This window comes from Rhinolophus sinicus, chromosome 17 (genome assembly GCF_057876585.1).
Source record: "Rhinolophus sinicus isolate RSI-liver-muscle chromosome 17, RSI-T2T, whole genome shotgun sequence".
NCBI lineage: Eukaryota > Metazoa > Chordata > Mammalia > Chiroptera > Rhinolophidae > Rhinolophus > Rhinolophus sinicus.
The window spans coordinates 61,999,973-62,025,235 of NC_142517.1; the positions used below are offsets into that span (position 1 = coordinate 61,999,973).

The 25,263-nt window shown below is 39.8% G+C and overlaps 1 protein-coding gene across 4 annotated transcripts in view; it reads right to left on the bottom strand.

The window, feature by feature from the left end:
- Positions 1 to 25,263, bottom strand: part of PARP14 (poly(ADP-ribose) polymerase family member 14) — a 44,593-nt gene that overhangs the window by 6,059 nt on the left and 13,271 nt on the right. For 2 of the 4 annotated variants that reach the window (XM_088794593.1, XM_088794591.1), the window contains 11 exons: positions 23,508 to 23,744; positions 17,756 to 20,001; positions 15,547 to 15,783; positions 14,770 to 14,991; positions 13,171 to 13,249; positions 10,836 to 10,985; positions 10,422 to 10,484; positions 9,904 to 10,071; positions 6,245 to 6,451; positions 2,655 to 3,251; positions 1,221 to 1,354 (listed from right to left, as the gene is read on the bottom strand). In XM_088794593.1, the coding sequence (XP_088650719.1) occupies positions 1,221 to 1,354; positions 2,655 to 3,251; positions 6,245 to 6,451; positions 9,904 to 10,071; positions 10,422 to 10,484; positions 10,836 to 10,985; positions 13,171 to 13,249; positions 14,770 to 14,991; positions 15,547 to 15,783; positions 17,756 to 20,001; positions 23,508 to 23,744 (4,340 nt within the window). The remainder of the gene's footprint in view (positions 1 to 1,220; positions 1,355 to 2,654; positions 3,252 to 6,244; positions 6,452 to 9,903; positions 10,072 to 10,421; positions 10,485 to 10,835; positions 10,986 to 13,170; positions 13,250 to 14,769; positions 14,992 to 15,546; positions 15,784 to 17,755; positions 20,002 to 23,507; positions 23,745 to 25,263) is intronic. The other 2 variants (XM_088794592.1, XM_088794594.1) reach the window with 2 other exon arrangements.

Consider the following 25,263-nt stretch of genomic DNA (forward strand, 5'->3'; position numbering starts at 1 on the left):
AGCTCAGGGACAAATTTGTGGTCCTCCTCTAGTAGCTATCTAGGACTTCATGTCATGTATTTTTGTGACCTAACAATACTTCTGTGTTATTTTCCTTACTTTTTCTCTTTGCCCATTTTCCTTCATCTATTTATTTTATCTGAAGGTATGGTATATATCTTTGTAGGACATTTCAAATCTTTTTTGAATTATATGTGCTTAACCAGATGGGTAAACAGAATGGTGGCAGTGCAAATAGAAAGTAAGAGAAAATTTGCAAAGAAAGAAAATGGAGGATTTACCGGTAGACTCATTATTATGGACGAAGGGAAGGTACTCAGAGATCTCTAGCTTTACTCAGAAAGTGGTGGAACCGAGGACAGAAATGGAGAAGGAAGGGGGAAGACCATTACTTAGAGACGATGAGTTAAGTTTTAGGGAAATTGATTCAGCAAATAGATAATCAAGCAGAGGATTTTTCAGCCACTGGGAATATGTTCTAGAGCTGGAGTGAAAAATCCAAGTTGGTGATATGTTGATTTGGGAGCTATCAACATTGAAATATTAGCTGAAGCCAAGGAGGGTAAAAACATTCCCTGGTGAAGTGCAGAGACAGAAGACCAAAGTATAAATCCTGTGGGTAAATCTAGGATTTGGGGTTTAGAGGAGAAACAGATACCAGTGATAACGAAAGGAGAATTAAAGAAGAAAAAAACATCAAAATAGTACTGCCATAAAGGGAGAATGTAATTTCACAGAGCAACATTAATGTTTAAAAATGGAAGATACCAAATAAATGAGATGGACAAAGAAAGAACCACTGGCTGTATTAAGGAAGCAAGCCCTGTTGATCTGTGAACGGTGGGGCAGAGGCACATAATCTAACCTGAGGAGCCTCCGTGTGTCTCTTCGTCGTGGTTTGCTAGTTATCAACTCCAACTTTGAAACCGTATCTTTGAATTTTTGTTAGCTTTCTTCACAAAGGAAATATTTGCCTTTAGTATGCTAATATATTGCAATCTATTTTTATATTGTAATAATTGTCACAAGAATCTCAATCTTAATGTCTCAGTAATTATGGTGACATGAGTAGAATCTAGAATGTAACATCTAATTACCATAATATATTCTAATTCTGGATTTTAAAATGTGATAGGAAATGAATCAAAATGTATTTATCCAGGACCACGATACCCCTTATTTCCACCATTAAGAAAACTCCATGTCAGCAGAAGGCTTACCTTCTCTATCTTGAATTGTGAGCAGGTCTGATTAAACTTTTTTGCCACCATGTCATATTCTGCATGACCAGGCAGCAGCTCAACAAGGCAGACATCCTGTTGCTTCATATCACTCCAGTGCGCAGGGATCTCAACTGCAAAGTAGACATTTAAGGACACCCTCGCACCCGGGAAGGCTCATCTACATGGTCCACATTCCTGGTATGCTTTGAAAAATTGAGTATCATTTGTGTTCTTGTTTTACAATCTCCTATTTCAGTGTATTCAAGAAATTCCTTATCTTTCTAGGGGAACGTTTTTCAAAGCAGAAGCGTGGACCACAGAACCAACCGTTAACGCTTGTTACAAAAACAGAAAACCCACAGGTCTATCGAATCAAAATTTCTGAGGGGTTGAACCTGCGTACCTACATCTTAACAAGTTTTCATCATGCTCAGATTTGAGAACTGCTGGTGTAGTGTAATTCAGCTACATCTTCTGTTAAGCCTCTAATCCGCCATAATTCAATAATTTAACAAATTATTTCCCTACAATGTGTTAAATAGTTGCTACGGTCTTGTTTACAAACTCATGGCTTTTTGCCAGAACGCCACACCACCACAAGGACCTCCACATCTGTTCTTTCATCATTCTTCACAGCTTCCTTGAAGAGTTGAGGGGTAGCAGGTTTTGCTGTGTGGCAGGTTGTGGTGGCAGCTCTGTCTCCCCATCTGCTAAACAGACTATTATTATTGTCATTTCCCCAGGGCTGCTCAGAGTCTGAGGAATTCATTCCCACTAATCTCACAAGAAATAAAGATAATGTACTGGGGAGGGAGCCAATTTACTTGTTTTCAGTGGGGGACTTCTGTGGTTTGAAAGCAGGAATGGTTGTCTACACAAGCACTCCCTCCTCAGGGAGCACATCCAGTCAGAGAATCTGAAGGCTGCCTCCTGATGTGCATATCAAGGAACCTTATTTTCCGGGCAGAGGAGGAAGTGACCTCTGGGAGATTACCCTACCAGGCTCCTGATCCTCTCTGGGTATCAGTTGCAGATGCGGAAAGCGCCCACTCTCTGACCAGGCTGTCTTCTCCCTCCTGGTCTAGAAAACCTTGGGCCACTTTTCTTTAAAGCCCACGGCTTTCCCTCTCCTGACTGAGGCAGCCATTACATCCACAGAAGAACTGGCTCTGGGCAGCTTGTAAACTCTAAAAACGCCAGGTTTGGCTAGTGTTATCACTAAGATGGTCGTCCTCAGGTGGGTTGGGCGTGCCCATGCTGTATTTTTCCAGCCATAAGGTAAGCTCCTTTAGCTCAGAGACCAAGTTGTCTATTTTATTCCATAGGGTTCTTTGAATTTTATCTACTTGAATACAATTTTGATGTATGTACAAAATGGTGTTGAGCCCAAAGTGTAAAATAACGGACAACAAGCATGAAAGTTTGACTGACCTTCATATTTCGTGATGCGCTGAACAGGTAAACTATGTCCCTTTGCATTTGTCGCAACGCATTTGTTCACGTCCACTGTGTAGCTATCGTGATTAATTTTCACCTTGACTGTCCCCTTCTTTTGCCTTGCTTCCTCCAATTGCAGGTTGGTTATTTTGTCGAAACAATGAAAAGTGTTATTGTCATTATATTGCCATTCTACGTATTCACTCATATAATTTGCTCTGGATTCCTCATCCTTGGCCAACCGAACTCTCATGATCATTTTCTCAATTGCATTTCTGGCCTGTTCCACATCATTGTTAATTCCCGAAACCTCTATCAGAGGTCTTTCAAGGTCCAAGCAAATATTAATATTTAAGTTCCTATGCAGCTTAATCAATTCTTGATGTTCCTTGTCATCAAAGTGTTTGATATATTCTTCTTCACTGGTGTAAAGACCCTGTTCCTTTTTAATAATATCCTGTATCCATGAGAGGGTGGATTCCACAGATGTTTTATTTTCACCACACACCTGAAAAATTGCTGATTCTGTTTTCTTTTCCAAAACCAAAGGATTTTTTTTGGGGCGAGGCTGCTTTGAGAAGCCAAGAAATGCTAAAGAAGAAGAAAAAAGGGGATACAACAGATGCTTTGAATAAATGAAAATTAAAAAAAATTGAAAATTAGTTATTTTTTTCGTTTCCTTTTTATTTTCTTTGTCACCATGCTGTCCAATACACCCCCCAAGACTTATTTATCTTATAGCTGGAAGTTTGTACCTTTTGACCCCATTCACCCATTTCGCCCACTTCCCAACCCCCATTTTCACCCAGAGGTTGGCCTCTACTAGAGGTGGGCCTCTTTAACCATCAATTAGTCCTCTGTATCTAAGAGTTTGGGTTATTTTTTAAGATTCCATGTATAAGCGATATCATACAGTATTCGTCTTTCTCTGTCTGACTTATTTCATTTAGCCTCATGCCCTCAAGGTCTATCCATATTGTCACAAATGGCAAGATTTCATTCTTTTTTATGGATGAATGATATTCCATTTTATATATATTTTTTATTCATTTGCCAATGGACACTTAAACTGTTTCTGTGTCTTGGTTATTGTAAATAATACTGCAATCAACATGGGGGGTGCAAATATCTTCTTAAGATAATGATTGTGTTTCCTTCAGATAAATACCCACAAGTGGAATAGAACTTAGTAGTTCTATTTTTAATTTGTTAAGGAACCTCCATACTGTTTTCCATAGTGGCTGCTCAGCTTTACAGTCCCACCAGCAATGTGGAGGGGTTCCCTTTTCTCCACATCCTTGCCAACACTTGTTTATTTCTTATTGTTTTTTTTTATAATAGCCATTTAACATCTATGAGGCGATATTCCATTGTGATTTTGATTTGCATTTCCCTGATGATTAGAGATATTGAGCACCTTTTCATGTACCTGTTGGCCATCTGTATTGTATGTCCTCTTTGGAAAAATGTCTATTCAGATCCTCTGACCATTTTTTTTTTATCAGATTGTTGTTTTTCTATTGAGCTGTATGAGTTTTTAATATATTTTTGGATATTGACCTCTTATCAATTAGATGATTTACAAATATTTTCTCCCATTCTATACGTTGCCTTTCATCTTATTGACCGTTCCCTTGCTGTATAGGAGCTTTTTAGTTTGATTTAGTGCCGCTTGCTTATTTTTGCTTTTGCTGTTTGTAATTTTTGGTGTCAAATCCAAAAAATTATTGCCAAGATCAATGTGGAGGAGCTTACCCCCTGTATTTTCTTGTAGAAGTTTTACAGTTTCAGGTCTTATATTCAAGTTTTTAATCTGTTTTGAGTGGATTTTTGTGTGTGGTGTACGATAGTGGTCCAGTTTCATCCTTCTGCATGGCTGTCTAGTTTTGCCAACACCATTTATTTTAGTGTATGTACTGCTGAAGCAAGCATCCAGCACTATTGAAGAGACTATCCTTTCCCCATTGTATATTCTTGTCTCTTTTGTTGCAAATTAATTGATCATACATGCATGGGTTTATTTCTGGGTTGTCTATCCTCTTCTATTGATCTATGTCTGTTTTTATGCCAACACCATACTGTTTGGATTACTATAATTTTAATATAGTTTGAAATCAGGAAGTGTGATGAGCCTCCAACTTTGTAGTTCTTTCTCAAGATTGCTTTAGCTATTCGGGGTCTTTTGTGGTTCCATACAAATTTTGGGATGGCTTGCTCTACTTCTGTGAAAAAAAAGTTGTCGTGCAGGAGACCCTGCTCACTGCGCCATTTGTCGTGCGGGGCGGCCTGCGGGGTCTCTGCTCCCGCTCCCCATACAAGAACGCAGGATATGGTGAGGCCGAAAAGGAACACCCACGGAGCCATAGGTAGGGGAGTCATACCACTATATTCTCTCTGGCGGCACTATACTCTCACTGGAGGCTGGATCCACAGTGTCCGCAAACCGCCATCCACGCTTGCCAGCCCAGCCGCCATCTTCTTGCTAGCCCCCATTCTTCTCCTCTCTCTCTCTCTCTAGCGTAGCCACAGCAGTTATATTAGTGGCCAATGGCTCACTGGTTACAGCTGACGGCCAACTAGCCACAGCTGATGGCCATGCAATCACAGTTGGCCATTTACTACCTGAGCCAGCACCTGTCTATGTGAGGCCGAGAGCCTGGAAACTACTTTTTGGGGCTCTGCCCCCACAAAAGTTATTGGAATTTTGATAGGGATTGCATTGAATCTGTAGATTGCTTCAGTCAGTATGGATATTTTAACAATATTGATTCTTCCAATCCAGAAACACAAAAGATCTTTCTATTTATTTGTGTCTTCCTCAATTTCTTTCATCGGTATCTTATACTTTTCACCTCCTTGGTTAAATTTATTCCTAGGTATTTTATTCTTTTTTATGTAACTGTAAATGAGAAGTTTTAAAAATTTCCCTTTCTGATAGTTCATTACAGATTAGCTATTTCAAGTCAGACAAAGACAAATACTGTATGATTTTACTTATATGTGGAATCTAAAAAAGCAAACACCTCCCCACCCCACACCCCAAAAATAACCCCAAACTCATAGAAAAAGAGATCAGATTCATGGTTATCAGAGGTAGAGGGTAGGGGGAGGGGGAATTGGAGGAAGGTGGTCAAAAGCTACACACTTCCAGTTAAAAGATAAATAAGTACTAGGGATGTAATGTCCAGCATGATACTATAGTTCAAACCACTGTATGACACATATGAAAGTTGTTAAGAAAGTAAAATCCAAGAGTTCTAATCACAAGGAAAAAATTCCTTTTTCCTTTTTTGCTTTCTCTTGTCATTGTATCTATATGAGATGATGGATAGAAATGTATCTATATGAGATGATGATAGTAAACTAATCTTTTTGCGATAATCATGTCACATATAAGAAGTCAAATCATCATGTTATACACCTTAAACTTCTACAGTGATGTATGTCAATTATGTCTCAATAAAACTGGGGATGGAGCTAATAAACTACCAGAAAAAAGAATTTAGATTAAAAAAATTAGCTATTTCTCATATGATATCAATATTAGGACAGGAACGTGTATTTCATAAAAATGAACAACTCACATTCAACTTCAGACTTCATAGACTGTTGGGGAGGAGCTTGAGAACCTTCTCTTTTTTTCATGTAGGCATAAAACACGTCCAGTACTTGAGGCAGAAAGATAACAACTTTAACTTTTGTCACAGACCGAACTGATCCTTTCTGGACAAAGTCTTCAATGGCATTAATTATGGCTTCAGCAACCTTATCTGGGTCTTGTTTGGCATTTCCTGGGAAGGCAAATGATAAAAATGACTAGGGGAAAAAATGATCTGGAAAAGGCTGAGGAATAAATTAGGGATTCTAATTCTCACAGACTAAATACCCACTCCCCAGCTCTTTCATCACTATAGACCTTTTAACAATGCATCAGCAAACATTTTTGAAGTCCTAGATGCAATGGGGAGATTTTGTCCCAGGATGTCAGGAAGCCAACAACCCAACAAATGAATAAAGGACCTAATGTTTGGTATCTGACATTCATGTCTACTCCATTCAGCAGATCCCAGCTCACTGTATTCCTCTGTGTCACACAGAAAGTTAATCTTTCTCAGCCCACTAGTGTCCTCAAAAGATACATAAAAAGTAAAAGATGCTACGATATGTTGAAATATTATGCTCTTTAAAGAGAACCACAATTTTTTTTTTTTTTTTTTTTGCTCAGTCATCACTTGACTTTATGTATGTATTCTTATTTTCCAAGGTGTCTTTGGGGACTTGATTTAAACTAAGCTAATTTTGTAAGACACCTGGAGCTATTTGTTATAATCTATACTTTTTTGCACGTACGTTATCCACAAGCCTCCAGGAAGTCTTTCCTTGCACACTCAGTGAGATTTTAACTGGCTAGCAGGGTTCAAGATTGTTACCTGAGCAGGTCTTTTCCTAATTAAGCATGTTCCGTATCTTGTTTCTCAGGCCTACTGCCTAGGTAAGATCATGACAAGTTCCTCGAACAGTCTCATGCAAAACCAGGGAAGTAGTCCCATTTGAATGACAGCTCTCACATGGCAGGGAGGGTGGCATTGTGTAAGTCCGCTGACCAATCTAGTGTGATAGACTAAGGGTCCATTTGGATTATCCCTGCTGAGGGTGCTCACCATCATTACAGAAACAAGAGTAGGCCTCTTCTACTTGGCTATGTAGACAATTGGGGGATATAGACAAACCCCATATAAAACAAACCAAGAGGGTTCAATCAGGGTTTTGCTTGTTTGTTTGTTTTTTATTAGAAGAGCAGGAAAAGAGGGAAATTCTCCTTTGCAAGACTGTGTTATCTCATGATACTTGGGAGAATTTAAATGGGAGTGTTCAGATATATTCATTCACTCTCAATAAACATTTACTATGTCCCATCACAGGCTCATGCTCATCTATGCACTAGGACAAGAGGATGTGATGTGTAAGGTTGAACAGGTGTTCAGTAGGTGAAGTGTGGAAAATGAGGGAACGCCCAAGTCAGACAGAAATGTGTAACGGGTGTGAGAGATTCAACCTAGTGTGCTCAGAGAAATAGATCTATTTTTGAGAAAAATAAGTCTGGGGTAGGAGAGATGGGGTGGAGGAGGCACTAAAGCAGAGAGCCCGGATCTAGCAGGTCTAGAGGGGAATATAATAAGTGTAGGCAAAAGACAAGAGTTGAACAAAGAGAGGGGGCAAGAATGAAGACTCAGGTGGAGGGATTGAGGCGACATTTAGAAGTAAACTTAGCAGGACCTACTGACCAACTTTGACCTCTTGTTCCTCTTCTTTTGCCACCAACATGCCTTCATGTGTACGTGATGGGCACGCTATATTGAGGTTATTTATTTACACGTCTGTCTCTCACAATAGGCTAGGTGCTGCTCTATGTGGACTGGACCCCTTTCTAGTGGTGCCTGGTAAATGACAAGCATTCAGTAACTCTTTAATCATTCTAATTAATAAGTTAATGAACATAGGAGTGATAAAGAGGGTACAGTCAAGAATTCTAGATAGAAATTTGATGCTTTTAACATAATCAGGGATGTAAGAGGAAGGGCAGCTTTGGGGGAGAAGACAGTGAATTGTAGTCTGGAGTGTACATTGATCTTGAGGTGCTTTCAGGTATCACTGACCACACGTTCTCTCCCCTAAGACAAGTGTCTGTAGGTAACAGGAAGAGGGCTTCTTTTATAGCCAGAAGCTGTCTTGTTCATAGTCTCACTCAACTCATAAATGCCACTAAAGGGGAAAAGCTTCCCCACCCATTAGTCTAAGGACCAGTTCAGGTGGTGATAGAAATAGGTAAAGAAGACAAGCGAGGAGAATCTGTGCAGACCAGCAATGCCACCAGATCGGTGGAAGAAACAACAGGTTTGCAGAAATACTCAAACATGTGTATAAATTTATACTAAACTAAAACCACCTCATTTCCTTGTGTCTTCTTTGAGTCCACCCAGGGACTCCCTTGGAAAGGTCTGTGCCACCTGTGGACTGCCTGTTTTCTTGGCCCAAATAAAGTGAAGGTGGAAACACAAGACCAGAGCAAAGAAGAAAAAGCAGTTGGAGACAAAGACTGGGAAGTCATTAGTGGGTGTCCATAAAAGATGACAAATACAGAGATAGATAGACAGATAACATGTTGGCTAATCTGCTAGGACTGGATGATACTAGAAGGGGAATAAAAACACAAAGGGGCTATAAATTATATTTTTAGAAATAGAAAAGTAATAAAGTAGACGTAACATTCCACATGGGAACATTAAGAGGAATGGTCGAGAATTACACAAATCAAAATAGGGACAGAGGGTTCGAAGAAGGCCCAGAAAGTGACAAGGATGGTTAAGTTTATTGAGGCTAAACTTCTGGAGGGCCTAACGTGCCAGTGTAGACATTCAAACTTAGAATCCTGAGCATTGGAATGACAAATCCAGTGCCCAGCGATCTCTCTCTGAGACAGGTCAGTTCCATTCCACTTAAAGCTAAGGCTGTTCGCCTCCCCTGACCAGCTCAATTAAGGGAGATCAAGCAGGAATTCCTGATCAATGCTCGTGACTCAGATTCCCAGGAAAAGAGCTCAAAGCGCATCACCTTACTAATGATAAACCCAAAGCACCATCCTTCTATATGAAGAATCACACAATCATATACTTTGAGGAAAACTAGAAACTCGAAAGAGGCAAGTAGGCTGAAAAGAGGAGAGTGGCGAATGGAGTTTCTGACCCATTAGAACCCATTGAGTCATCTCTGTGCAGATGCCCTAAGGCCAACCTACACAGCCACTGTGGAAGAGGTGAGAGAAGAGGGCTGGAAATGCTCATCTGGGAGTCAGCTACGGGGAGGTGGAAGCCAATGAACATATTGTCCATGGAGAGGGTGGAGGAGGAAGTGAAGGACTAACATGGGGGTTATATAGGGAATGGAAAAAAAGAAAAAGGGACTGCTGAAAGAGGAGAGATGGCCTTTCTTACTCTTCCCTCCCTTCCTCTCCTTTCCCCTCTATATTAGAGAGCAAATTCTCTCTAATATTCCAACAGTCTCTTCAGTTTTCTTCATTTTTCCCTCTTTTACTTAAAACACCCACAGGCTTTGCTCATTCCCTCAGGGGCTGCCTTGGGGTGAGAAGCTGCTCTTACGAACACTCAACATGAACTATATTAAAGTCATCACCAAATCAAGGGAAAGGGGACACCTAGGGATTTAGTCTTGAGAGGCTACCAACCTGTCCCAATGGCTGGGAGGCAAATGGATGAGTAATTCCGCTTTTCACACTCCTGCAAAACATAGGAAACCGACTTCTTGACATCATTTCCGCCAATGACATGAATAACATTCTTGCACTTCAATAATCCACCTTTGGTAATTATATACTCCTTGTTGCCCAGTTGAGCTAAGAAACAGAAAACAAAAACACGCAAAGTCAGGTGCTGAACCCACTCTTTGGTTGTTTAGAATGCAAAATGTCTGGTTTGGCAAATAAAGAATTTAATGTGAGTAAGAGACTCCTAAAATATTACCGTGGATGAATCTTTTTTGCTTACCTTCTCTTTTTAACCATGATTTCACCTTTCATTTCTTTTCACTTCTAATTCTCTATGACTGGAATTCTTTAGTAAAATGTATGATTTTAAGATCAATATATTGTCTCCTCAAGCCCAAGACTTTTCCCAGCCAGTCTACAGTCTCCCACATTGAGCTTCCACTTACAATTTAGGACCAAAAAACAGCACTGTGCCTTACCTAGACGAGAACATTCCATTTCCACATTTTGTCCAGCCTGCTCCAAAATTGCTTTGGAGACCCCTACATGAGACATCAAGATGGTTACAAACATAAACAAAAACTCAGAAACAGTATATTTGGATCAGAATAATTGCCTCATTATCTAAACACTTTCCCCATCATCAAAAGAATCCTATAACCTGGGTATTTCTGTTCACAAAGATGAAAAGTTCATAAAAGGATTGTTACTGATTACAAGAAACCATGTCAAAATAATTTTAAAAGTATTAATTAATATTAATATTAATTAATCTTAATGTTAAAAGTTGTAGAAGCCAGTTTGGCTATAGCAAGTGTAGGATAGTTTGGCTATAGGAACCCTCCTTCATGAGAGCTACTGAGACTATTACACTAGTCAAAATCCTACAATACCTGCTTTGAGAGTAAATGCCTTTGATGTTGAATTTACGATCACATCTGCCTCTTCTTTCGTGATATCTCCTGAGGCCACCTGGAAGGTGATGGGGCCAATTTTCATTTCATGCACTCTTAAGTCAGGGCTAGAAACAGTTTTATAGAAACCTGAAAAGAAAAAGAAAATAATGAAGTCAATAACCAAGTCAACAACAGCAAGAATGACTTAGGTCTCATGCTCCCACATGTGCCCCTGCCATACTTCTCTTTTTCTCTCCCCCCCCCTCCCTCTCTCTCCCTTTCTCTCTCTCATCTCTGGCCTTTAACCTGGCCCTGACCCTCAGCCCCAGCGATGCTCTGTTTTTGAAAAAGGATTATAAAATATAACACATATCAAACGTGGACTTCTGGTGCTGGTCAAGGTGAAGTTAGCCCACTAAGCATGTATCTCCTGCTGATCACAACTAAAAACATGGCACAAATACGAAAAGCCACTAATGGAGCACTGAAGAGTAAATAGCAGGCAGATTGGGGAAGGGAGTCAAAATCTGAAGCGGCAACTTGTATAGAGTGGAGTTTCCCACTTTGTTTTGTTTTGAGAATTTTCTTCTTTTCTCTCCCAGGTTGCACCCAAGGGTGGTCCTAGTTGCAGAACTGCACAACGAGCACTGGTAGCAAAACTCTCACAGGATCCCTGTCTTTATGGCCAGAGGATTGAGAGAAAGGGTCCCTGTGAGCTGACGAGTACAGCAGGGATCCTTCTTATTTTCCCTATTTTTTTTTTTTTTAAATCCAGGCCCTACCCCCAAGGTGACCCCCGCTGCAGAACTCCACAGTGGCACCACACAGAGCTAAAACTCTGAGAGACATTCTGTATTTCTATCCAGAAGAATCAGGAAAAAGGACCTTTGTGGTCTGAATAGTGTATATATGCGGGGGTGAGGAGGGGAGAGGGGAATCCCTGTTACTTTTCTCTCTCTCTTTTCTCTCTCCACTTTGCCCAAGGGCAACACTGATCACACAAAATTTCGAGGCAACAGAACAGGCAGCTTAAACTCCAAGAGAACCCTGTCTTTCTGGTGAAAGATCTGCAAAATGGGCTCCTACAAGCCAGAGAGTATAAGGGGAATCCTAGAGACGGGAAAGCTAGAGAAGGTGATCCCCTATTCTGTATGAACTGGAATAAATCCTGAGCTCACCCCAGAGCCGCACATATGGAGTCAGACCCAAGCAGCATAGCAAAGGTTCTTAGACCTGAAGTGACATTGGAACCATTGGCCACCCAGAAGGTGAGACTGAACTCTTAGAATGAACTTAACCAATTGACTGCCTGCTAAAAAAAAAAAAAAAAAATTACCATTTTCCACATTTTAACCAGACCCAAGTTTCACAACATAATAATGAAAATAACCAGCCTATAATCCAAAATTGCTTGTCATACAAAGAACCAAGAAAATGTGACGAATTCTCAAGAATAAAAACTCTCACTACAGATGCTAATCTCCACATGACCCAGATGTCAGAATTGCCAAAGACTTTGAAGTACCTACTATAACTGCGCTCCCTGAGGTCAAAGTAAACACATTTGAATGCGTGGAAATGATTTGAAATGAATGGAAAAATAGGAGTCTCTGCAGAAAAATATAAATTATAAAATCAAAGGACATTTTACAACTTAAAAATACAGTATCTGATATAAAAAATTCACTGCAGAGGCTCAATCGTGTAGCAGACAGAGAAATGAGTCATTGAACTTGGAGGTAGATCAATAAAAATTATCCAATCTGAAGAATAGAGAAAAAAAAATTTTTGTTAAAGAAAAAAGAACAGATCCTCAGGGACCAGTAGTACACTATTAAAAGGCTTACTATTTATGTTAACACCAGAAGGAGAGGAGAAAAGATCATTGCAGGAAAAATATTTGAATAAATAACTGAAAAATTCCCAAATTTGATGGAAGACATACATATTCAGATTTAAGAAGCCTCGGCAAATTCCAGATAGGATAAACTCAAATACACAACAGCAAATTTAACAGAGAAAAAGCATTTGGTTGGTATTTCCCTTTAAATGTATCTATTTCCAAAAATACATGTCACATCATTCTTAGAAAATAGCCTCATCACTACTTAAAAACCCATTGTACAGATTATCTAACTTGGCCTGCCTACTCTTTCACTCTAAATCACACAAACATGGCCAGTGTCTTGCAGCTCAGGTAATGGAACATAATTTAATATCTTTTTTATCAAAGTTATTTTTTCATAAGACTCATTACTACCATCTTTCACTTGTCACTAAATAGTTATTTAGTAATTTGAAATAATTTCTCAATGTAAAAGATTTACTGAACCTTGTGTATTTTTAGCCTTAGGAGTTTTGTCACTGATGAAATTTCCATTAGCTCTTCTGTCAAATGCATCAGAAAATGCCTGGAGACACAAAGACATTTTTTACTACTATAATCCTCAGTAGATGAATGAATTTGATTCATCATGGCTTTTGATCCTATATGCACAAATATTTAGGAGAACAATTCTCAAAGTATTATTTATTACCATTACAGATTTTTAAAGTTATGAAAACAATACATATATTATTTCTACAAATGCATCTCATGGAAATTAACAATGTAAACAAAGATACAAATACAAAAAAATTCAATGCTACTGATAATCAAGAAAAAATCAAACAGTTTAAAACCAAACAGGGAAAGGGTTAAATAAATTTTAGTATATTTACCTATTAAAATATTTAGCAGTCATTAAGAATTGCCCTTTCAAAGACTATGTAATGGAATAGGAAAATACTCATTTTACATTATTAAATGAAAGAATAACATTAATTACGTTATATAACATTAATTACGTTATATAACACCACTTTACAAAGTACACATGTATAGAAGACTGGAATGAAATACACTAAAATACTTTAAACATTTCGTATTACTCAAAGTTTCTACAATGAACATGTATTATTTTCATTATAAGTAAGAGCAAATAACTTTCCAGTTGTTAAAAATACAGGGTTAAGAGAAAGACAATCACAACACTTCCATTTTTAATTTCTTATTTGTACCAGAAGAGGAATGGCTAGGGGAGTATTGCTTTTTGGAGCAAGAGGCTGGTGTATGTTAGGGTTAATGAACCTGTGAATTCCATTTCTTTGCCTGGTAGTGACACCCCCAAATCATCACTTTGTTCCTCCTTGTAAACAAGGAACAGATAATTTTGTTGGAAAACAATAAGCAAAATCTTGGCTGAAAGGCTGATATGATCAAGGGAGAGGGACCAGCACAGACTACAAAGCCAAGGGTCAGTCTCATAGACCTCCAGGGGCCAGGCAGGGAAGCTACAAGTGGAAAGCTGGACTGATGTGATTCTGGACTACACAGCACCTGCCACTCAGCCACAGCAAACAGTTCAGGCAGAAATCCACGCCCAATGTGCCAGCACGTTTGAATTTTTAGGTTATGGTGCACTCTGGAACTTTATGTGAAATGTTTGATTTATAACTGTGAGCAACTAATTCATATTTTTTTAAAAAAATAGCTGAAACAAAGCACGTCTAGAGGCCATGTTCAGACCACAGACTGTTGTTTTGCAACCTCTTACAGTGTCCACCTATACACATCTCAATAAGTTTTGTTGATTTTTGTGCAAAGATAACCAAAGTTTAACTATCTTTAAAAGTCTTCAGAGGAAAAAGTATCAAGGCCATCTATGGAGAATCAATACTGTTTCTAACGGCAATAAAAGTTTCTGTGTAGACTAATCCTTTTATAGAATACTTGCAGAGTACTCTAGGTCCTACATGCTACAAATAGTATACTACTCGTTTACTTTCCTGTATGGAAAATACATGAAAGAAATAATCTGTGAGATGATGAAGACATTGGAGGCCATTAAGGGTCAGTTGCCAAAATAACCAGAAATGAGTGAGGCTGTACCTGAATATTTTCGAGATCATTTGGGTGCAGGAGAAAGCAAACCTCTTGTAAAGCTGTCGGTTGATATTTGCTACTAAATTTGAACACTTCTGAAATGATTAATTCAGCAAAAACAGTTTTAGGAAACCCCAAATTTCCTGTTCCTATGGCTGGAAATGCAATTGATTTTAACGACAAGTTCTCAGTGATTGTCAAACATTTTTTGATTACGTCTTCCATGATCTGAAAAATACAAAGCACATCCTTATACATTTTGCCTAGAAATGGGAGTTAGGACAAAAATAATAATAAGAAGAAGAATTTAGCAACTTTCTGATCTCTGTCTACTCCTTTCTTGTTTTCAACAAAAGGCAGTTTAAGGGCAGTCGGAATGGAAAGAAAAATAGGAATAGATGAGGAAGAGAAAAAGACAATCTGAGAAACCCTCCAAAAAGATTCAAACTCACTCACCAATGAAGGAAAGAAGCAAAGCAACTACTATTCTCATCCCCCACGCTCTTCCATTCTTCATGACCTTGCCTTGTCTTCTTCACAAAAGATGTGTTATCTTTAATATTTCTTCCCTAACCCCCAATGATTGAGCACTGTATTTAATTTATATTATTAAGTAGTCTTCAGGAGAAGTCAGCTACAGTTGAAAGAGAGAGCCATAATAACGAAATCTGCCAAGGATGGGACGTTATTACAGAAGAGAAACAGACAGGGTTCAATCCATATTATACTGAAAGGAGTCCAAAGGGGTACCCAATTTCCTGAGAATTTAAAACCAGGCCCTACCGCCTGTGAAGATGTGCTGCCATTTTGCCAGTCTGGAGCCACCACGTGAAGCACACGGTGGCAATGCAGATTGCAACCAGTGGTTTGGAGAATTGTGCCCACGTCAATAGCCATCGCTTGTCCGGTTGTGTTCACTTCTTCCTGGAGCTTTGGCCCAGCTTTTCCCAAGAGGGCTTGAGAAAGGGGCCCTCTATTAAGCACAAGATCCGAGGGAATGGAGTTGACGATAACATCGGTCTTAAAGACAAAACCAACAATTTGTTTCAAATTCTAACAAAAAGCATTCATCAACAGTTGCTATATTTGAGCCCCCGGGCTTGGCACAATGAGGAACAACAAGATGATTAAGTTTTCAGAGATTTAAAATACCACCCCAAAGATTAAGTGTTATTAGCTTCTTATTTAAATAACACTCCAGGACAAAAAGAGAGCTGACACAAAGCAATGTATAAATGGTATGGGATCCCTGAGGGAGCCCAGAGCGAGTGCCTTCAGTGGCTAGTGAAGTCACCATGGGTGATGTGGATTCTAAGACCTGGGAATCATGGCGGCAGGCAGAGAGAGACAGGGAAGTCACTCAGAAGGGGGAACGGCATGAACATATGTATGGTAGGTCATGAGCCATGAGCAGATTAGTTTGACCTGATAGAGAGCTTCTGCAGGAAAATGTTGCAAGCCAGGCTAGAAATGTTTCACTGGGTCAGACTGAAGAGGGCTTTGAGTGCCAGGCCAACTGGACTTCCCCACAGACAGTGAGGAGCTATGGAAGCTTCTCAGCAGGACAGTTAGTGTGAGCAGATTAATTGGCCAGATTAAGACCTCAGTAGAAGAGAGGAGAAGGCATGTGACCAAGTGATTTTCAAAAGAGTCACCAAACACCAAGGCATAACAGATACTGGGGCATCAGAAGCCAAAACATCTATGGGAATAAAAGGAATGGAAGGAATGTCTTACTATTATTAGTGTTCAAGGTAGATGAGGAACGGAACCCATTCTAATTACTGACTCTTGGTCAAAAGTTTCCTATTTGTTTGACTTTTTTAAATGACAAACCAAATTATTTTTAACATTTGGAAATAGTGCAATGGTTAAGAGCCTAAACAGATTCCAATCCTGATCCGCCATTTGTTAGCAGTGGGGCATGGGCCAATTACTTAAACCCTCTAAGTCTCATTCTTTCATCGGTGAAGTGAGAAGAATAATAATCTTGGACTCTACCTTATGGCACTGAATGAGGAAATGCATGCCAAGCACTTAGTATAATGCCTGGCACATACTAAATAATCAATGTTAGCTATTATTCTTGTAATTATTATTTAAAGTCACTATATAAGGAGGATGACCCACAGAATGGGAGAAAATATTTGCAAATCGTGTAACTGGTAAGGGACCTGTATCCAAAATATATAAAGAACTCTTAAAAATTCAGTGATAAAAGAGACAACCCAATTTAAAAGTAGGCAAAGGATCTGAATAGACATTTCTCCAAAGGAGATATGCAAATGGACTTCCCAAGGAATCCCTTCTGCCCACAGTCCCCAAATTAACGAAGTAACAATTGGCACAGCAGGGCCTTCCAGGGCTACTGTTCCCATTAGTTGAGCCTGTGTTGCAAAGGTTGTTAAACACGTTTTTTGAAAACATGTCACCCCCCACCCCAAGACCTACAAGAATTATCCCTACATATTACCCAGACCCTGCCCAGGTCCACTGCCCACTGTCCTTTCCATATTTTCTTACTGGTGCTGGCTGCCAAGGATTCCTCAGACAAAGCCCCCCCACTTACCCTGGTTCAGCTTCATTAACAACATTCCTGTCCTCTGCACCCATCCTATGCTCTAATTCTTCGGTAGCTGCTATCAGTAAATTTGACAGGAAATCAACCTTCGATTCATCAAAATATGACAGATGTTAAGGCACTGAAAGAGGATAGAGAGCCTTGTACACGTGAGGTATTGTGGATTTTCACATTTACTGGAAACCTAGTGATCTGAATACACAACCCCATACATAAGTGGCCAATCTCTTTCAGTAAATGCCACGGTGAAGTAGCCCAATTTCTTAAGGAAATCTGTTCCCAGGCCAGGAGAGAGGGCATGGGGTTCTCCCCCTTGATTCAAGATTCAACCCTAATCCTAATCTTCCTTTGGCAACAGCCTAACTGGAGTTGCAGCCCCTTGGTGGGTGTTCTGTAAATAGGGACACTCACTGTAGCATTTTGCACCTCTTCTTGCAACCACCGGATCTTCAGGCCTCCGGGGCACAACAGCATTTGTCTGTTCCCATGATCTTTTCTCAAGCGGGCCTGGACTGCTGCTGGTAAACTGGGTGGGGAAGCAGTTTCAGGCAGAGTGTTTTTAAACATAGTTTTCACAGTTTCAGCAAAGGCCTCAACAGTCTTCTCAGCTGCATCCACAAGGTAAATCTCTTTCAAGGTGCGTCCTTCCCAGTTATATTGGAAGTTTTCCTTAATCGCCAAAACAATGGTCTCCACACACTGGGATAAGGGAAAGCCAAAGATTCCAGAACTAATGGCAGGGATGGCTATGGATCTGTACTGGTGTTTTTCAGCCAAATGGAGACTTTCTTCCACGGCCCTCTTTAACAGGGACACACACTGCTGGGCATCGCTTTCCTTCCACTTGGGCCCTATGGCATGGATCACATGGCGGTATGGGAGCTTTCCTGCCTTTGAGATGGTAGCATGGCCAGGTAGGATCGTGCCTTTGTTCTTCACTATCTGCTCACAGTCTGCTTGGAGCTCACGGCCAGCCGTTTTTGAAAGAGCAGCAGCAAGACCACCGCTGTGCCGGAGGTCCCCATTTGCCGAATTCACCACCACTTCCACAGGAAAGTGGGTCAAGTCGCCCTGTTGTACAATCAGCGAGACTCCAGGGGCTAAGTCTGCCCGAGAGAAATGCTTCTGTCTGTCAGCGCCGCCTCCCTTCTCCTCTTCTTCATTCTGCTGTAGTTCTATAAAACAATCAAATAACCGTTTGGCCTGACTTTTATAATACCATGCATCTTTTTGGAACAACTGGCGGGCTCCTGGCTTATTAATACAGATGCTTTTAATACAAACTGAATGCCTGGTTTGCAAGAGGATGTTTATTCCCTCGAGCACTTGAGTCTGTGAGCCAGTTAGTAAAATGCCTTTTTTTTTGTCAGCAGGATTGAACTCTACCTGAACATTTATCTTCTTTGCCTTTTGCATGAAGGGCTTCTTCTGTGCCTTTAAATAACGAATAACTAAGGGAGGCTTTACTTCAATAAATCTCTCTACTTTTACATTTTTTTCCAAAAAGTCAAGAAGGAAGCTGTGGATGTCGTTTACTTCTCTCACACAGCCTGCGATGACCGCAGCTGTGGTTTCTGAAGTTAATTCATTGATCATTACAGTCTTTGAGGAAGAGTTATATTTCCTATGCAAATGGTGAGTGATGTCTTTCCACTTCTTGCCATTAAGAAATTCTCTGTCCTCGATGTCTATGCGCTTATAATTCAGGGCACTGACCATTTTCTTTTCAGCTTCTAATAGGACTTCAGAAGAACTGCCGGTTAAGAGAACGGTTGTACCCTCTAGTTCATAAATTGCAAGAATGTTTTGTGCTATAAAAAGAGAATTAGAGAATTCTGCTGAGTCGACCTGTTGCAAAAACTGGAAAACCGCAGGGGGAAGCTGAATGTTTTTCTGAGCCATGTTGTACACCTTTTCCTGGATTTCACACTTGACTTTATACACATCTGCATGGAATCCTTTCAAGTACACGTGTTGTGTGGCTTCATCATAAAAAATCTCCATGTCTGGGAACTCCGTGTGGAAACGCTCCTGTATACCGCTGTGGCACAAAAGAGAATACTTTCCTGCAGAAATGGCCACTTTTTCCTTTAGACTTTGCTCTTCTCTTTTAATTCTTTGAGTGGTGTTTTCTATTAATTCCTTGATATGTGGCTCCATGTTTTGTACATCCTCTGATTTCCCCACTAAGTTTATAATCCCCATAAGGGTATCAAATTCAATCAAAGTCCTGTCAGCTTCAATATCATTTTTTATGGTGTCCCACACTACTGGATCCACTTTAAATGGTGTCACTTTATATCTAGACCTGATGTCAGAGAATGCTGTGGAAGCATCTTTCTTCCAGTTCTTGATTCTTAGTCTTCCTTCATTGACTAACGTGGCTGCAGGTGTCACGGTAACTTCGCTACTGAGTTGGGACCATGTTAGCTCACAGTGACAACGTCTCACTTCTTCGTTTATCTCTTCAATCAGGTGATTATTTTTGTACAAGAACTTCCATAAAGGAGGAGCCAGTGATTCTCTAAATGGTGCTGGAAGTTTGATCAGAGGCTTCTCCTTTCCATACAAAGCTGTGCCCAGATAGGCATAGTATGGGAACACAGACAGCGGCATGTTATTGAAGTGAAGTTTCTCGGTCATGATGGTGCCTAACACTTAAAAGGAAAGAGAGAAAATAAGGTAATCCCAGTGTAGTATGTTTCAAATAAAAGCAAACAAGAAAACAAATTTCCTACTCTTGAGGGGAAAAGATTCTCATGTTTATAGAACTTCAATGTTACAACATGTTATTAAAAAGCAGCTCTACTCTCAAAGTACTCAAATATAAATTGATATGTATTAACACTGCATAGGTGTTAATTGCTTTCCAGGCAAGATCACTCTATGTTGAAATTCTGTCACATCAATTTTATTTTCTGTTTTTCTGATAACACTGATCTATCACCACCAGGTTAAGAAACAAATAGGACTTTGTTCACAAGAAGGGGAGAATGTTTGCTCCAGTGTGAAGAATATTTTGGTGTTGAAAGCAAAGCTTGTCTAAGAATCATGCTATTTGCTGCTTCTTGCATGTCTCACAACTTGAGGCTTCGTAGATGACTTAGATTCCATTAATACTTCTAGAGGAAGGAACACAGTAATAATTATCATAGCTTCCCATGTGTCAGACGCTATTCTAAGTGCTTTACATATATTTAATTAATTTGATCCACACAACAACCCCTTGAGGAAGAGACTATTATTATCATCCCTACTTATAAATGATAAAGCTGAGGCTAGGGAAGGTTAGATAACTTGAATAAGGTCATGTAGAATGTTAATATCTGAGCTAAGATTCAAGCCAATCTATCTGACCCCAAAGCTCATGCTCTTGCTCCTCTACCAGGGGGTCCAAGCTGAGGTCATCCCCAAAGTCATCAGAGAGCCCAGCCCTGAGACTCTGATTCAGTAAGTCCTCACCGTCCCTGTCCCTGCTACAATCCACCTCCTGACACTTTTACTGGGACAGTGCCTAGGGTGGGAAATATACGTGTTTGTATACACGTGCACGCATGTGTATATGTGTGTGTGTGTGTGTGTGTGTGTGAGGAGAGAGACAGAGAAAGAGAGAGACAGAGAGACAGAGATAGACAGAGACAGAGAGCGAGCACAGGGGGTGTACTCTCATTTTGTGTTATTTATTAGACAGGTAAAAGGGGTCTAAGAAGGAAGGGAATTGAAATGAGTTCCAGTAACAACTTGGATTAAAATAACATCCTTGTGATGGAAGGAGAACTGACTCTAGGTGGTGAACACACAATGTGACATATATAGATGATATAATACAGAATTGTACACCTGAAATCTATGGAATTTTACTAACAATTGTCACCCCAATAAATTTTTTAAAAATGACATCCTTGTGGAAAAATGGTAAAAATGACTTCACCTGTGCACGATTGGCTCCTAGGCCTTGAGACAGACACAACAAGAACATGGCCTTCGGAGGTCCAGACACATAATTTTAACTTTCCAACATGGCCGCCTACAGGCTCCGAGCCTGGGCAATACCGGTGACCACTAACATATACTGATCACCTACCATATAATAAGCACTTTGCAGGTATAATTTCATTTAATCCTCACAACATTCCTCTGAGGTATGTAGTAACATGAACTCTGTTTTACAGAAGAAAAAACAGAGGATTTGGCGGGTTAAGGTAATTTGCCCAAGATCACTAAGCTAGTAAGCACCAAAGCCAGGATTTGAACTTGGGTCTATCTGATACAAGAACCATCACAGATGTCACCTTAATGTGCCCTAAGTTCTCCATCCTGTTTCCTCTTCTGTAAAGAAAGAATAACTATAGCCAACTGTGCAGGTTATTATAAGGATACAGTGAGATACTGTGGTAGAAAGTGCAACAAAAAAATCTCATATGCAATAGGTGTTTAATAAAAGTTCCTTTCCTTAAGATTTTATGAATCAGATTTCATCAAGTTGACCCAAATAATTTCACAGTGAAGTGCCTAACATTCCTCTCAAATAGTCTACATAAAATACAATATTGCTAAACAAATTCTCTTCTTGGTCCAGCTTTATCTACAATTTGCCTCAGTATTGGTAACCCACTGTCAGGGGTGAAATATCCCACAGGAAAAATTAGTATTATAGGTGAAGAGCAGATTGGGAAAAAGTAGAGAAGTTAGGAGCATAGATTATGAGGCCAGACTACCCAGGTTGAAATCCTGACTCCGTCACTTACCATGTAACCCTGGTCAGGTTGTTTGACCTTTCTGTGCCTCCGTTTCTTTATTTGTAAAATAGGGATTACAATAGCAATGCCCATGAAGCAATGTCTGTGAATGTACTTTGTAGCACCCTGCAGAGCTACGTAAGTCACAATTCTAAGAAGGAGCATCCAGAGAGAGAAAGGGGAAATCCATGTATCTCAGACGGTGGAGAATAGGGAATGAGTGAGCTTAGAGTAGGAGGCATGATCAACATAGTCAGATGGTGCAAAGAGGTCAAGAAAAATGGAACCTTTGAGAGTGCCTTCTGTTAACAGGTGTAGCTCTGGCATAAAATAAACCTTAACTAAATAGTTCTTATTATTAGTTGTACACATGTCACTAGACATTCTGAGGACACACCCAACTGCCCCCTGCACGCGAGATGTTCGAAATCCCCAAAGTTGTCAACTCCCACCATAAGCTGGGAAGTTCACTTCTCGAGTAGACAGCATTATGTAGCTCTTTCCCTGAACCCAAGAGCAGGCTGAGGGAGATATAAAGAACATGCAACAGAGGATCATCTTTTGTCCCTTTGCCCAAGGAATACTAGGTCTTTCATTCCATTTTAATCTAAGCCATACCTTCACCCCATTTTCTCCAACTCATAAAAGCTAAAAGGAGGCTCCTCCAAGTACCCCATGAAACAATTTACCTTAAGTGGGTGGCACACCACATGATCCTGTTTCATGCTCCCCCAGTTAATCCCAAGCACAAAGTTCCTTCTTTCCCTAAGACGTCTGGCTCATTAATTCCTACTCCTCAGCCTTGACCTCTGAACATCAATGGACTCTCCAAGATGACTTTGCACATGCCTCAGAGAATGGGCAATCTATGTCTGCAAAACCCTCATAAGTGTTTTCCTAAGGTTCAGCTAGACATGGTTTTCGCAGGTTCACGGCAAAGAATAATCCAGCGGATGTCCACTGATCCTGTGAAATCACCCCTATTCTATTCTGAATGATGGCACTGACACGTTCCAGAAGAAGTGTTGATACTTTATAGGAATTGTATGTGTTTCTGAGTATTTGTTTACCTAACCTTGTTGCAATTAACTTCAGAATTTCTACCAAGTGTACAACTAAAAAACAAATCATCTCTTTTAAAAGAGTATTTCCAAGATTGTAAAAATTATATGTTTTTCATTTCATCATAGGTAGAGACTCATGAGAGAATATCCTTATATAAAAGCTTGACATTAGTTTTCTAAAGTTTGAATCGCTGGACTCATTACGCATCATGTCCCACATGAACAGGATCACTAACTGGATAACTAATGAAATATGCAAATAAAAACCAAAATATATCAAAATTCAATGGATAACTGTTAAGATCTGCTAAAATGGTTTAGATTATGCCAGGTTTACAAAATAAGCCAAATAGATATTACCTTTTCTGTCAAAAAATTCTATCAGAGCTGAACTCTCTTCAGGAAAATATTCGATACTGGCAACTCTTCCCCCTCCATTTTGAGGATTTTCAAATAAATGTTTTAAATTACAGTCATCAACATCAGGCGGCAGGTTTTCAACCCTAATTGTTTTTGTCACTTCCAAAAGTATTGGAGAAAGTTGAAGTTTTTTCACTGAATGGTGCTTGATACAGTCATTAACAAATTTTGTGGTATCTGCAAAACAAAATCAATCAATCGTAAAGTTATGATTATATCTTTATATTATACAGAAGAAACTGAATATGAATTAAGATAAGGGGGGAACTAAGCACTCAATTTTTAGATGCAAGATTTTAATTCCTAAATAAGAATTTACATGCCTAAAACTCCCAATCGTTGAACAACGAAGCACATATGAATGTCTTACCTGGATTACTGCCACTGAGCTGTGTGCCTGCCTCTGCTCCAACCCTCCTTGACATCACCACCTGAATTCTCTTTCTATAATACAAATCTCATTTCACCCCTTTCTAAAGTCCTTCAGTGGCTCCCCATTACCCACAGCCATGAGTTCATACTCCTTCGCTAGGCTTACGATGCCCTTGGCTATTTGACTCCAAACTAATTTTCAAATATCACCTCGGGTTATGGTCTACCATTTTATTTTCCATATCGCCACAAAAACTAGTCATTATTTTGAAAACCCATTCTCTTTTGCCTTTGTACATGCAATTTCCTGTGCCTGAGATGCTCTTCTCGAATTTTTTTATCCTGGTCCTATTCCTCCTTCAGGACTCAGCCCAATTATCTCTTTCAAATAAATAAATATTGATGGTGGACCTACAATGTACCTGGCACTCGGCTAGGAGCTGGAGATACAGTAATGAATATAACAAATCCGTAACCATTCACCATCCAGGACTAAGGAAGTCTTAAAATCAAACAAATGTCTGATTGTGGGATCAAACGAGGTGGGGAGACTAAGGATTCCCAGAGTAAGTGGTCACTGATCTGAGTTTTGAAGGATGAAGAAAAGTTTACCAGACAAATAAGAGGAGAAAACATTTTAGGCAGAGGGAACAACAGTGGCACGAAACAACATAGTATATTTGGGACCTGACAGACTGGTACTTCTGGAGTATAAACTTCATAGAAGTGAGTAGGCGGGGTAAAACCAAGCCTCCTTGTTTGGGTCCCCTTTCCTCCCATTCTCCAAAGCTTGCTGTTCACAGTCGAGGAAGGCAGCTTGTCCTTTTGCATCTTCATTATTCATTAACATATGGGTTTCCTCCCTGCCCCATATGGGTTCCTCAAGAGCAGGAACTCATCTCCAAGAATTACTCATCTCTGTACCCACAGCACCTAGACTAGTGAACTACAGTAGGTATTCAAGATTTTTGATCAATGAACAACAGCCAGTCTGTTTAGTTTTACCTTTATAAGGCATAATCATAAATTTAAAATAAGAATAGCTCCCTTTATTGAGTCCTTCCCATGTCTCAGGTACTGTGTTATGAGTTTTTCAAACATTACTTCATTTAATCTCCACACAAACTCTGTGTAGGTATTATTATCTCCATTTTGTAGGTGAGGAAACTAAAACACACAGAGGCAGTAACTTGGCCAACTCAGATAATTACTTAAATGGTGAAGCTAGAATTTTGACTTCATAACCTATGCTCTTAATGAACCATTCCACGGTCATGGCTATGAACAGTGAGAGCTTGGAACTGGACAATGTCCTTGTCTTTCT